General features: G+C 34.5%; 1 protein-coding gene across 1 annotated transcript; it reads right to left on the bottom strand.

Annotated features, from left to right (window-relative positions):
• Nucleotides 1-8558: 8558 nt before the first annotated feature.
• Nucleotides 8559-9227, bottom strand: LOC143052018 (uncharacterized). The gene has a single exon (XM_076224993.1). It carries the CDS (start codon nucleotides 9225-9227, stop codon nucleotides 8559-8561), a length of 669 nt encoding a protein of 222 aa, XP_076081108.1.
• Between the last annotated feature and the right edge of the window lie 3926 nt (nucleotides 9228-13153).

The following is a 13153-nucleotide window of genomic DNA, read 5'->3' as shown; positions in this document are numbered from 1 at the left end:
GGATGTGTTTTATCATTTAATATTGTCATTTGATTAGGCACTTGAATTTTCCATGAAGTTGAGTATTTTTGTGATTTAACTTTTAACATATTTTGAGTACACATATTACTTGCAGTCATTCGATTTTTGATAACGATATCTTAACTCTTGTTAAAAGTCGGACGAAAGATACAAGATGGATAGTCAAACCAATCTTTACCTTTCTTATTAGAGAAGCACGCTTTAAATGAGTCGCAGCAAATATAGTTGCATTCAAATTTACCAAACGACCATTTAATTAAGTAATAAAAGTTGTGTTTGATAAAATTGTGTGGAAGTAGAGTGTAAAGAGTGGAAGAGTCAAAACTGACAACCGAATTAAAAGGACCACCACAAGCACATAAATTATCTATAACATCTAAAGATTTCTTTTTACATTCTAAAAATAGTTAATTCAACCAGTTTCATGTATTCAATTACAAAAGTTTTTGATAAGTTCTTTGATAGTAGTTCAAACTTATTCAAAGCGCTGACATATTAGTTTTAAATAACTTATAATCCCCTTTCCTTTCATGAATGTGACCTACCGAATTAGACTATTAACCAGATTTGTTATCACATAAGCAACACAACGGGTGCCACATTTGGAGCAGGATCTGCTTACCCTTCCGGAACACCTGAGATCACCCCTAGTTTTTTTGGTGGGGTTCGTTTTGTTTATTCTTTAGTTTTCTATGTTGTGTCATGTGTGCTGTCGTTTGTTTGTCTTTTTTCATTTTACGCCATGGCGTTGTCAGTTTGTTTTAGATTGACGAGTTTGACTGTCCCTTTGGTATCTTTCGTCCCTCTTTTATAAGAGGTTGAGATGAATCCATATTGGAAACCAATACATAGAAAGCACCTTCAAATGTGCAGAATAAGCCTCAAGCTTTATTTACACCACTTGGTCGATGCTACTGCTGGAGGAAGTTTCGTCCCCGAGGGTATCACCAGCTCAGTAGTAAACACTTCGGTGTTGAACTAAATATCAATAATTTGGTCATTTTTAACCGGATTTTTGTGACAAAAATGTCGGTTATTGATTTGGTAATATACGGCGGGCGGCCGGGCGGGCGAGTGGTCGGGCGGGCGGGCGGGCGGCAATCAAATGTTGTCCGTGCATTAACTCATGAACCGTTCAACCAAAGCTTTTAAAATTTTAATATGTTGTTACTGACAACTGAACGAAGGTCAAGTTCAATAATGGCGATTTTGACTTTTACCGTTCAGGAGTTATGGTTCTTGAAAGATTGAAAAATGGAGTTTCCAGTTGTGTCCGTGCATTTACGCATGAACTGTTCTACCAAAGCTTCCCAAATTTTAATATGTTGTTACCGATGACAAAATGGAGGTCATGTTCAATAATGACGATTTTGACTGTAACGGTTCAGGAGTTATGGTTCTTGAAAGATTGAAAAATGGAGTTTTCAGTCGTGTCCGTGCATTTACGCATGAACTGTTCTACCAAAGCTTCCCAAATTTTAATACATTGTTACTGATGACAAAATGGAAGTCAAGTTCAATAATGACGTTTTTGACTTTTACCGTTCAGGAGTTATAGTTCTTGAAAGATTGAAAAATGGTGTTTCCAGTCGTGTCCGTGCATTTTCTTTTAAACCATTCAACCAAAGCTTTTGAAATTTCTATATGTTGTTACTGATGACAAAATAGAGGTCAAGTTCAATAATGACGATTTTGACTTTTACCGTTCAGGAGTTATGGCTATTGAAAGATCGTAAAATGGCGTTTCCATTCACGTTGTTGCATTTACTAATGAACCATTCAATCTAAGCTTTTCAAATTTTAATATGTTGATACTGACTACAAAATGGAGGTCAAATTTGATATTGACGATTTTCACTTTCAGCATTCATCAGTTATGGTTCTTGTGATATTGCCAGGACACAAATAAATGTTAATAAATCCGGTTTGCTGTCGTTGTGACAGCCTCTTGTTATAAATTTCCTGTTAACAAAACTTTGAATTTTTCGAAAAATTAAGGATTTTCTTATTCCAGGCATAGATTACCTTAGCCGTATTTGGCACAACTTTTTTGGAATTTTGGATCTTCAATGCTCTTCAGCTTTGTATTTGTTTGGCTTTATAAATATTTTGATATGAGTGTCACTGATGAGTCTTAGGTAGACGAAACGGTCGTCTGGCGTACTTAATTATAATCCTGGTACCTGTGATAGTTATTTACACAACTGGGTCGATGCTACTGCTGGTGAACGTTTCATCCCCGAGGGTATCATCAGCCCAGTAGTCAACACTTCGGTGTTGACATAAATATCAATAATGTGGTCATTTTTATAAATTTCCTGTTTATAAAACTTTGAATTTTTCGAAAAACTAAGGATTTTCTTATCCCAGGCATAGATAACCTTAGCCGTATTTGGCACAACTTTTTTGGAATTTTGGATCCTCAATGCTCTTCAACTTTGAACCTGTATGGCTTTATAAATATTTTGATATGAGCGTCACTGATGAGACTTAGGTAGATGAAACGCTCGTCTGGCGTACTTAATTATAATCCTGGTACCTTTGATAACTATTTACACCCCTGGGTCGATGCCACTGCTGGTGGACGTTTCGCCCGCGAGAGTAGTCAACACTTCGGTGTTGACATAATATCAATAATGTGGTCATTTTTTTAAATTTCCTGTTTACAAAACTTTGAATTTTTCGAAAAACTAAGGATTTTCTTATTCCAGGCATAGATTACCTTAGCCGTATTTGGCACACCTTTTTTGGAATTTTGGATCCTCAATGCTCTTCAACTTTGTACTTGTTTGGCTTTATAAATATTTTGATATGAGCGTCACTGATGAGTCTTAGGTAGACGAAACGGTCGTCTGGCGTACTTAATTATAATCCTGGTACCTTTGATAGCTATTTACACAACTGGTTCGATGCTACTGCTGGTGAACGTTTCGTCCCCGAGGGTATCACCAGTCCAGTAGTCAATCCTTCGGTGTTTACAGACATATTGTCCGAGTACACAGTTATTTCGTAGTGCATTTCTTGTAGACAATAAATGAAAATTAAAAAAATCCAACCTGCGCTTTCTCAATAATACTTTTACAGTGTGTTGTACTACTTTTGGGGCAAATTATATCAAAATTATAGAAAACTTCATCAGCTCTAACTCAATTATGGACAATTTTATGTTAAGGGGGTCTTGAAATCTTTTGACAGCTTCCAAAGTGCTAATTTTTGACCTTTTTCAGCTGGACCTAATCACTACTTTACATTAATAATTATGACCCAAATTTTTTTACAGTGTCATTTCACCCCCTAACTTGCTATATGAGGCATAAAACATGGAGAAATAAATTTGGAAGGGGTATAACAAAAATTGGCAAGTAACACACTGTCCACACTAAGGACTATATTCGTGGACAACGAAAATCAAAGGACGATAACTGTGTACTCGGACCATATCAATAATGTGGTCATTTTTGATAAATTTCCTGTTTACAAAACTTTGAATTTTATGAAAAACTAAGGATTTTCTTATCCCAGGCATAAATTACCTTAGTCGTATTTGGCACAACTTTTTTGGAATTTTGGACCCTTAATGCTCTTCAACTTTGTAATTGGTTGGCTTTATAAATATTTTGATATGAGCGTCACTGATGAGTCTTAGGTAGACGAAACGCGCGTATGGCGTACTAAATTATAATCCTAGTACCTTTGATAACTATTTGATTGTCGTTTTAGTCTTTGGCATTCTTTGTCATGTCTTTGTCAGTTTATTTTCGTCTTATAAATGTTCCTTTGGTATCTTTCTCTTCTCTTTTACACGTCAAATCATGTAATATACTTGTAGCCAACCTATTTAATATAGTGCTTAAAAAGATATCATCAGGTTATAATCCTGGTACCTTTGATAACAATTTGATGTAGTAATAATATGATAGTTTACTTTATGAATCCCTGTTAAGCGCAAGGACTTGAATGTGTGATGAATTTAAACATTCATTCTATGAACGTTCTAAGAATAGTATTTACAGCATACCACAACCACATTTTTGGTTGATATGTCGGACGGTACAAACACAAACGACTTTGAAAATACTTGAATTTGATTTTTTGTTCTGGAAAAGGCGTTGTTTATACTCATTTATTTATTCCTGAATTATTTTCAAACTGTGATATTCGAATATCCACAATGTTCATAATTTTTTTCAAATAAGCATCAATAGATTTTTTTATCTTGTTTACACCAATGTTTACAAAACGACGACACTGTTTTCATTTTATTTAAAATGGAGAACGATATTTTCCATTGACTTGCTTTACATAAAATCCGACAAGAAGAAAGTTTAAAGTCAACGAAATAATTATTTTCAGTCATATTGAAAATATTTCAATTAAATATGTCATTGATGGATACCCCATATCCTTTGCTTTCCTATAAAAAATTAAATCTTCCTGTTATTATCTTTTGTTCAAGTGGTCATCTGTATTTCAGATATTCAATTTTTGACAACATGAATAATTCAAGTTCAAATTTGTGCAATCAAACAGCATGCACAACGGACTTGAAAATGTTTTGCGTCTGGCGTACTAAGTTCTAATCCTGGTACCTTTGATTAAAAGTCAGTCAATCGATTTTAGACTTTTAATCAATTTTATACAGCGAATTAGAATCACATTATAACATACTTGTCCAAATGCTAGCCTTAACAATTCTGTCCCGGAAACATATTTCTTGGAATTCTTAAATTTATACAAAATTTATCAATGAATACGTACAGTGATGAAAAAATGCTAAATTTGCTAAAACAGATTAAATTCATCATATTTACCAGGATTAATTGGTAGTTATCAAAGGCCTAGGTACCAGGATTATATTTTACTACGTATGACGCGCGTTTTATCTTCATAAGACTCATCAGGAACGGTTGAAGAGCATTGAGGACCCATAACTCCTAAAAGTTGTGCCAAATACGTCTTAGGTAATCTATGCCTGGGATAAGAAAATCCTTAGTTTTTCGAAAAATTCCAAGTGTTGTAAGCACGAAATTTATAACAATGACCACATTATTGATATTCATGTCAATACTGAAGTGTTGACTACTGAGCTGGTAATACCCTCGTGGACGAAACGTCCATCAGCAGTGGCATCGACCAAGTGAGGTAAATAGTTATCAAAGGTACCAGGATTAGAACTTAGTACGCCAGACGCGAGTTTTGTCGTCATAAGATTCATCAGTGACGTTCATATCAAAACATCTATCAAGCCAAACAAGTACAAAGTTGAAGAGCATTGAGGACCCGAAATTCCAAAAAGTTGTGCCAAATACGGCTAAGTAATAATTTTATATTTACGCCAGACGCGCGTTTCGCCTACAAAAGACTATTTAGTGACGCTCGAACCAAAACAAGTTCATAAGGTAAAATAAAGTACGTAGTTGAAGAGCATTGACCAAAATTTCCTAAAATGTTTGCCAAATACAGCTAAGGTAAACAATTGTGTTGAAATTCTAAGGTATGAAATTATAAAGTATAAAAAACCAATTAAATAACTGTGTCAAGAAAGAAAAACAAAATTGTATAAAGAACCTCTACAGACAAAACACGTGTGCAATAATGAAAGACAAAGGATGTATCAATATCGAGCTATTCCAAAATGGAACTAAAAGTACCAGGTTTTTAATTTGTACTATGCATAGACAAAACAGCGATCCTCTCGGCATAATCCACATGCTTTTCTTCAGTGCAATTTTAAATCACGATCGTGACACACACGAAATACAGATCGGTATATCATCATCTAGACAAGCTGTGTTAGTACTGGTTGTACTGAAAATACTTGATGTACCGTCTGCAAAAAATGATATATAGTAAAATCGATTGACGAATTTTTTAATCAATTTAAAACAGCGAATTATAGTAACATTATCGTATACTAGTCCAAATGCTAGCTTTAACAATTCTTGTCCTGCAAGACATTTTTCTTGGATTTAAAAAAAATGTATACGCAATTTGTCAACGGATACGTGCAGTAGTAAAAATTGATTAAATTGCTAAAACAGATTGATTATTCACTTCCGGTTACAATTGTTTCAAATTTATTTCTAAAGAAACGCGCTTTTTGCTATATAAAACGAAACAGTAAATTAAAAAAAAAAACAAAACAAACCAAACTCCAAGGAAAATAAAAAAAAAGAAAGAAACACAAAAGCAAAATCAGAAGCTCAGTGTTTAACAAATCAAACGAGTGGAAAACAACAGTCTTGTTCTTGGATTGAAACGGGTTTGTTATTATGTATAAATGGGGTATCAAATATGGTTTTATAACTAGCTCAACGTCTTTTGTGCATTAAAGTTGTATATAATTGCATTATATCGCCAAATAGTGTGCAAAACAAGCGACATAATAAGTTGAAATGTCAACAATTGGGCTACAGCAGCCAATCAACATTGTGTCAAAATTATGAACTATAAAAAACAATTTAAAAACTATGTCAACAAGAAAAATAAAATGGCATAAAGACACTCTACAGACAAAACACGTATGGACAAATAAAAGACAAAGATGAATAGATATCGAGCTATGCCAAAATGACACTAAATAGTTATCCAAAGTATCAGGCTTAAAATTTGACACCAGGCAAAGAAAAAGCAGCGATTTGAAAATGTCAAGACTTTCGGCATAGTCCGCATGTTTGTGGCAGTATAATCTCAAATCACGATCATGGCACAAATCATATTTTGTTGCCAGATCTTTACATATTGTTGTATTACATCTAGACAAGCTATGTTTGTATTGATTGTACTGGGAATACTGGTTGTACCCCCTATCAAAAAAATCTATTTAAACATGTTAAATGTACTCAGCTTAAAATTTGATACACCAGACAAGCGTTTCGTCTGCATAAGACTCATCAGTGAAGCTCGGATCAAAATAGTTAAAAAGCCAAGGAAGTATAAAAGTATAAAATAAAAAGCCACTTGTATTTTTGTCCATCTGATGAGTTAAGCCTTTTTCAACTGATTTTTATAGTTCGTTCTTATGTTGTACTGTTATACCACTGTCACAGGTTAGGGGAGGATTGGAATCCCGCTATCATGTTTAAACCCACCACATTATTTATGTATGTGCCTGTCCCAAGTCAGGAGCCTGTAATTCAGTGGTTGTCGTTTGTTTATGTGTTACATATTTGTTTTTCGTTCATTTTTTTTTATCTAAATAAGGCCGTTAGTTTTCTCGTTTGAATTGTTTTACATTGTCTTATCGGGGCCTTTTATAGCTGACTATACGGTATGGGCTTTGCTCATTGTAGAAGGCCGTATGGTGACCTATAGTTGTTAATGTCTGTGTCATTTTGGTCTCTTTTGGACAGTTGTCTCATTGGCAACATATCACATCTTCTTTTTTATATCATATAATGTTGAAATGCATTGGGAACCAAACATTTCAAAAAATTGCACCAAATACGACTCAGATGCTATATGCCTGGAGATAAAAAAAAAAATCCTTAGTATTTCGAATAATTTCTACTTTTTCAAACAGTTGTCAATACACGAAATCTATACTTCAAGATGATTATGAATTATTTGTAAAGTTGATACAGAATATTTATGATGACGTTTTATTAAGTCCAAGCAGCAACTGCAAGCTCATCAATATCGAGTGAATTTGGCAATGTGTATTAAATATGGAGTTAAATTGGTATATTTTTCATTAAGTGTGGAAAGATTTATAATTGTAAGATAAAAATCATTTCGTTTGTCATAGATTTATTTGTCTGAAAATGAGGCAAATGAGCCGTGTAGGTTGTTTCTTGAATTTCTAGTATTGGAGAATATACTATTAGAACCAAATCAGAAAAATAAGTAATAAGATAAACTATGACACAAAACCACAAACTACAATGAGACAAGAACTAACGGACTAATGAATTCGACAAAGCACTTTAAAATTACGCCATGAATTAATATCGCCAATAAAACAATTTCTAGCTGTAATTCAGTAATTTTGAACTTTACTATAAAACTATGTAAAAAGTACGGAAAAGCCGTATTGTGGATTATGATAAAACTATCATAAAATTTCCATATAACTTTTAATGAATGAAACTCTATCGAGAAACTAAATAATATTTTTCAAATAACAAAATTAACTAACCTGTAAATATTGCTTAAGCATTTAAGCGTCAGCATTGAAAGGCGGCTATTCAGTTAATGAAATACTAAATCTCTATATATAAATAAGGCGTACATATATTTTCCCGCGCTCGTGCACTACTGTTTTATTCTATTTAAATCGTTCAGGTGTGTAGTGACGTGTATATGAAATTGTGCAGTGACGTATATTAGAAATGTCGTCAGTCTCAGTCAATCGTCATAATGAGTATGATGAAACAGAAAATGGAATGAATGAATGAATGAAATAAATGAACTGATGAATAACCAATCAACCATTTAATAATACACATAAATACGACGGTGACATATTCTCCCACCAAAAAAAAATCAGCCCTGTGTTTTTCCTCGTTTAACTCTGCATGAAAAGAATTCAGGATAATTCAATTCACATAAAAGGAATTAAGCTTGAAAAGCATATCTTTCCATAAAGCTTCATCAAATGATATTCTTTCAACGGAAATTCCCTTTGTTGTCCATACAACAAAGTCTACCCATGGTACTTCATACAATGCCATTTGTCCTTGAACTTGGAACATATATTTATGATTTCCTTTTAATTTTAACTCCCCATTCTCTAATTCACAGCAGAATTTTACATCAAGTGCACATTGCTGAGGCTGCCTCTTTCTCCAAGGTGTTTCATCCTTGTCTGAACCATAAGGGCACTTAATTTCAACTATGCCACAACCACAAACTTGACAAGATACAAAAGAATCAATACTGGCTCCAAGATATGGATAATTAGGATTCACAAGTAGACCTTTATTTTCCACTGTAATATTTTGACAAGTTTTCAGGTGATTAATTTGATATTCTTTAACTGCTACCCTTTCTTTTAAACGACCCCATTCCAAACTCTTAACTTTCAAATTTTGCTGTGACACATCATAATCTAGAATACGGCGAATTAAACAGTCTGGTTTGTCAGTTATTCTTTTGCAAACATCGCCAAATACAGAGGCAGTTGATAATTCTTGTCTGGCATTTATCCAGTTAATATTGATGTGTTGACCTCTTGTTGACAATTCTAACTGTTTTGATGTATCCATGGTGATGACCATATCATTTAAAAATGTTGAGAAAACATTTTAGCAAGTTTCAGACTTTAAGTCAAATGTATCACGGTACACAAATTGAGGATTGTATGTATCTAAAAATTTATCAATTGAGCATTCTGTCCTTCAGGTTTTATATAAAACACATGTGGGATAAATATCCTTTAGTCCATCTAATATTTCACTTAAGAACTCGTTTTCATCATTGTCACAAGAACTTGGTTTCTATGCTCCAGGATATGGTTTTACTTTATCAGTTTATATCTTTATCTGTTTTTGCAAATGTTATATCTTTGACTCTTTTTGGACGTGGTTTTCTTGCTATAGGTCTGGGGCGATCCCACTGACAAGCATCACTGGTTCATGATTTTTTGGTTTTCTCTAATGTATATAAAAGAGCACCAACATGTGCACAAAAAACAGCATCACCTGCCTTGCAATTGCAATGTCCAGATAAAATATACCCTGTCTTTTTTTAAAGACACACATGTAATGAGTAAAATGTGGACATTTGGCCAGAATTTCCAACTTGAACCTTTAGTCTCATTGATGGCAAGCAATTGGCCTTAAAATAACAATGATCACTGTCTACATCTATTTTATTATCAAATATATCATAAATGAAATTTTCATTGCACATCTTTTTGCTTTAATCATGAGTTTATCAAAACTTATTATAGTCCCGGTTCAATGTAGGATTCTTTTGATAGTGAAAGTAGTTATCTACATCCTTTACTTGTAGAGGTGGAATATCAAGTGTGTCTATTTTTTTCCAATCATCTTTGAGTAATTCAAAATCCTGACTATTACATATGACTGCATCTATCCCATCATCTTCACCAGATTGTTGACCAGATGTCAATGCCAGTGGCGGATCCAGAACTTTTCCTAAGGGGGCCGCTGACTGACCTAAGGGGGGGGGGCTCTCCAGTAATGCTTCAGTGATTCCCTAACTAATCAACCAAATTTTTCCCACAAAAGGGGGGGCGGCCCCCCTAGGCCCCCCTGGGTCCGCCTATGAATGCTCTATATACCCTGTTTACCAGAGTCCTTGGTTCCACTAATTTTTAAATTGTTTGCTCGAAGCCATTCTCTCAGATATGTTACCTTCCAATTTTTAAGTTCTTGCACAGACAGGAAGCACTCTGCATCTTCTGAATCTGAATCACTGGCATTCGAAATCTGAAAGGGATGAAGCAAATAGTAACCAGGTAAATATCATGTAGATTGGGTCTCATTGAGGTTTCAACATGACCCGGGATCAAATAAATTTTGTTAAGTTCAGATAGTAAACATTTATATAGCATAATCAGTGGAATAAAACATTTATTTTCCTTGGCCCGTGGGAGATATGAATATTTATCTTACCTCCTATACATTTCTAGGAATATGATTGGTTAAAAGCGTCCTCGTGGAAACCGTGTAGATCTAATATCAGGTTAGTTGGGAGGCGGGGCTTATTTCATACACGGTAGTAGTGGAGTTGCGTCCCTTTATATTCCATATAAAGTAATAAGGAGGCGGGGCTTATTTCATACACGGTTAGTAGTGGTGTTACGTCCCTTTAGAAAAACAAAACAGTACTGAGAAAAAATCTTAAAGGTTTCAACAGACGAAGAAAGTGATGATAAAGTGAAATAAATTCATAAAACACATTTAAATATAACAGGTTGTCATTGTTGGCATCTGTTTTTTAGGATCAAAGGAAGTAGTTTCCATGTTAATGCTAACTGTATTGAAAACTTGCTCATTTTGATAGGTCACTAGTCTAAATTTTACACGTTAAGATCGTCGGTAAGATAAATTCGCTCTCACCCCATATGGAATTTACTGACCCCATATATACCGTATTAGGTCACTAGCACACTATGTAACGAATATTATCTTACCTCCTATACATTTCTAGGAATGTGATTGGTTAAAAGCGCCCTCGTGGAGACCGTGTATATTTGATATTAGGTTAGTAGGGAGGCGGGGCTTATCTCATACACGGTTAGTAGTGGAGTTACGTCCCTTTATATTCCATATAAGGTAGTAGGGAGGCGGGGCTTATTTCATACACGGTTAGTAGTGGTGTTTTAAAAGTCCCCTTATAAAATCGGTGCTGAGAAAAAAATCGTAAAGGTTTCAACAGACGAAGAAATTGATGATTAATATTGAAATAAATTCATATAACACATTTAAACCTCACAAGTTGTTATTGTTGGTATCTGTTTTTGTAGGATCAATGGAAGTAGTTTCTTAATGCTAACAGTATTGAGGACTTGCTCATTTTGATAGGTCTAAATTTCACACGTTAAGATAGTCGGTAAGATAAATTCGTTACATAGTGTGCTAGTGACCTAATACGGTATATATGGGGTCAGTAAATTCCATATGGGGATTCGAGCTTCGCTCTCACCCCATAAGGAATTTAGTTACTGACCCCATATATACCGTATTAGGTCACTAGCACACTATGTAACTAATAGTGTTCACCCTAAAAAAATAATATTTCCCTCGTGAAATATTAATATTCTTAGGTGAACAAATCTTCACATCTGCCTCAGGCACAGGAAATAAATGTACAGTATCACCCTTATTGAAAGTCAATTTTTGTGTAATGTTATAGGTTCAAAATTTTAGTGTTTTAAAATTACTTTAGTCTTTATATACATGTAGATAGAATATGAGTTATTAGGTATGCCAACATTTTTTTGAAAGGGGGGCCTGCTCAATTCATGCTTCAGTGATTCCCTTTATAGTCATTTTTTTTTTCACTTTTGTTGAAGCAAAGAAATCTTGTTTGTTTTTATAGAAGTGTAGGGGGGGGTGATCATTTCATATTCCCAATGCATGGCTAACAATAGTTGAAAACTGAGCATATGACCAGTGGCGGATCAAGAACATTTCATAACGGGGGCGGGGGGGGGGGGGGGGGGGTCAACAGCCCAGAGGCAAATGAATTATAGAATTTTATATAGATTAGACCTTTGGTTTTCCCTCTTGAAGGGTTTCACACTAATAATTTTTCGGGCCCTTTATTTTATAGCTTGCTGTTAGGTGTGAGTGATAGCTCTGTGTTGAAGGCCATACCTTGACCGACCTATAACAGTATAATGGTTTACTTTTATAAAGTGTTAATGTACTTGGATCCTAGACATATAAATTATCAAAATATTTGGCTATAAAGGCAAACTGAAGTTGAAGAACGGTAACAACAGATTTAACATTTTTCCTATCTTAAGGCTCCGTGTTGACATTTGTATCATTGGTACTCGTACCACATCTTCTTACATCTAATGACTCATGAACAATAAAAGTGACGCCACTCAATATCGAACTTCATAGATCTGTGTTATGGGGTAATAAGCATTGCGTATAAGGTTTATAACGTTTGATTGAGTTAAACTTATTTAAGAGAACGGAAACGAAAAATTAAGCATTTTCTATGTTTTTATAGGGACACGAATTCTCATAAACGGTAAAAGTGACGCTACCAAATTTCAATTTTATTTTGTGTTGTGTGGGAATATCTTCCAGGTTAGGGGGATGGTGGGGATCCGGTATTATTCGGTATGTATGTGCCTGTCGCATGTCAGGAACCTGTAATTCAGTGTTTGTCGTTTGTTTATGTGTTACATATTTGTGTTACGTTCATAAATTTGTCCTTTTCTATTCTCGTTTGAATTGTTTTACATTGTCATTTCGGTGCCTTTTATGGGTGACTATGAGGTATGACCTTTGCTCATTGTTGAAGACCGTATTGTGACCTATAGTTGTTAATTCCTGTGTCATCTGATCTCTTGTGGAGAGTTCTCATTGGCACTCAAGCCATATTAGGTAAAGGGTGGGGATCCCGTTAATAAATTTAACCCCGCCTTATTCTGTATGTATGTGCCTGTCCCAAGTCAGGAGCCTGTAATTCAGTGATTGTCGTT

The sequence above is a fragment of the Mytilus galloprovincialis genome, chromosome 11 (assembly GCF_965363235.1).
Source record: "Mytilus galloprovincialis chromosome 11, xbMytGall1.hap1.1, whole genome shotgun sequence".
In the NCBI taxonomy this organism is placed as follows: Eukaryota; Metazoa; Mollusca; class Bivalvia; order Mytilida; family Mytilidae; genus Mytilus; species Mytilus galloprovincialis.
The sequence above is the reverse complement of the archived record's forward strand: the minus strand, read 5'-3'. Positions and strand labels throughout refer to the sequence as shown.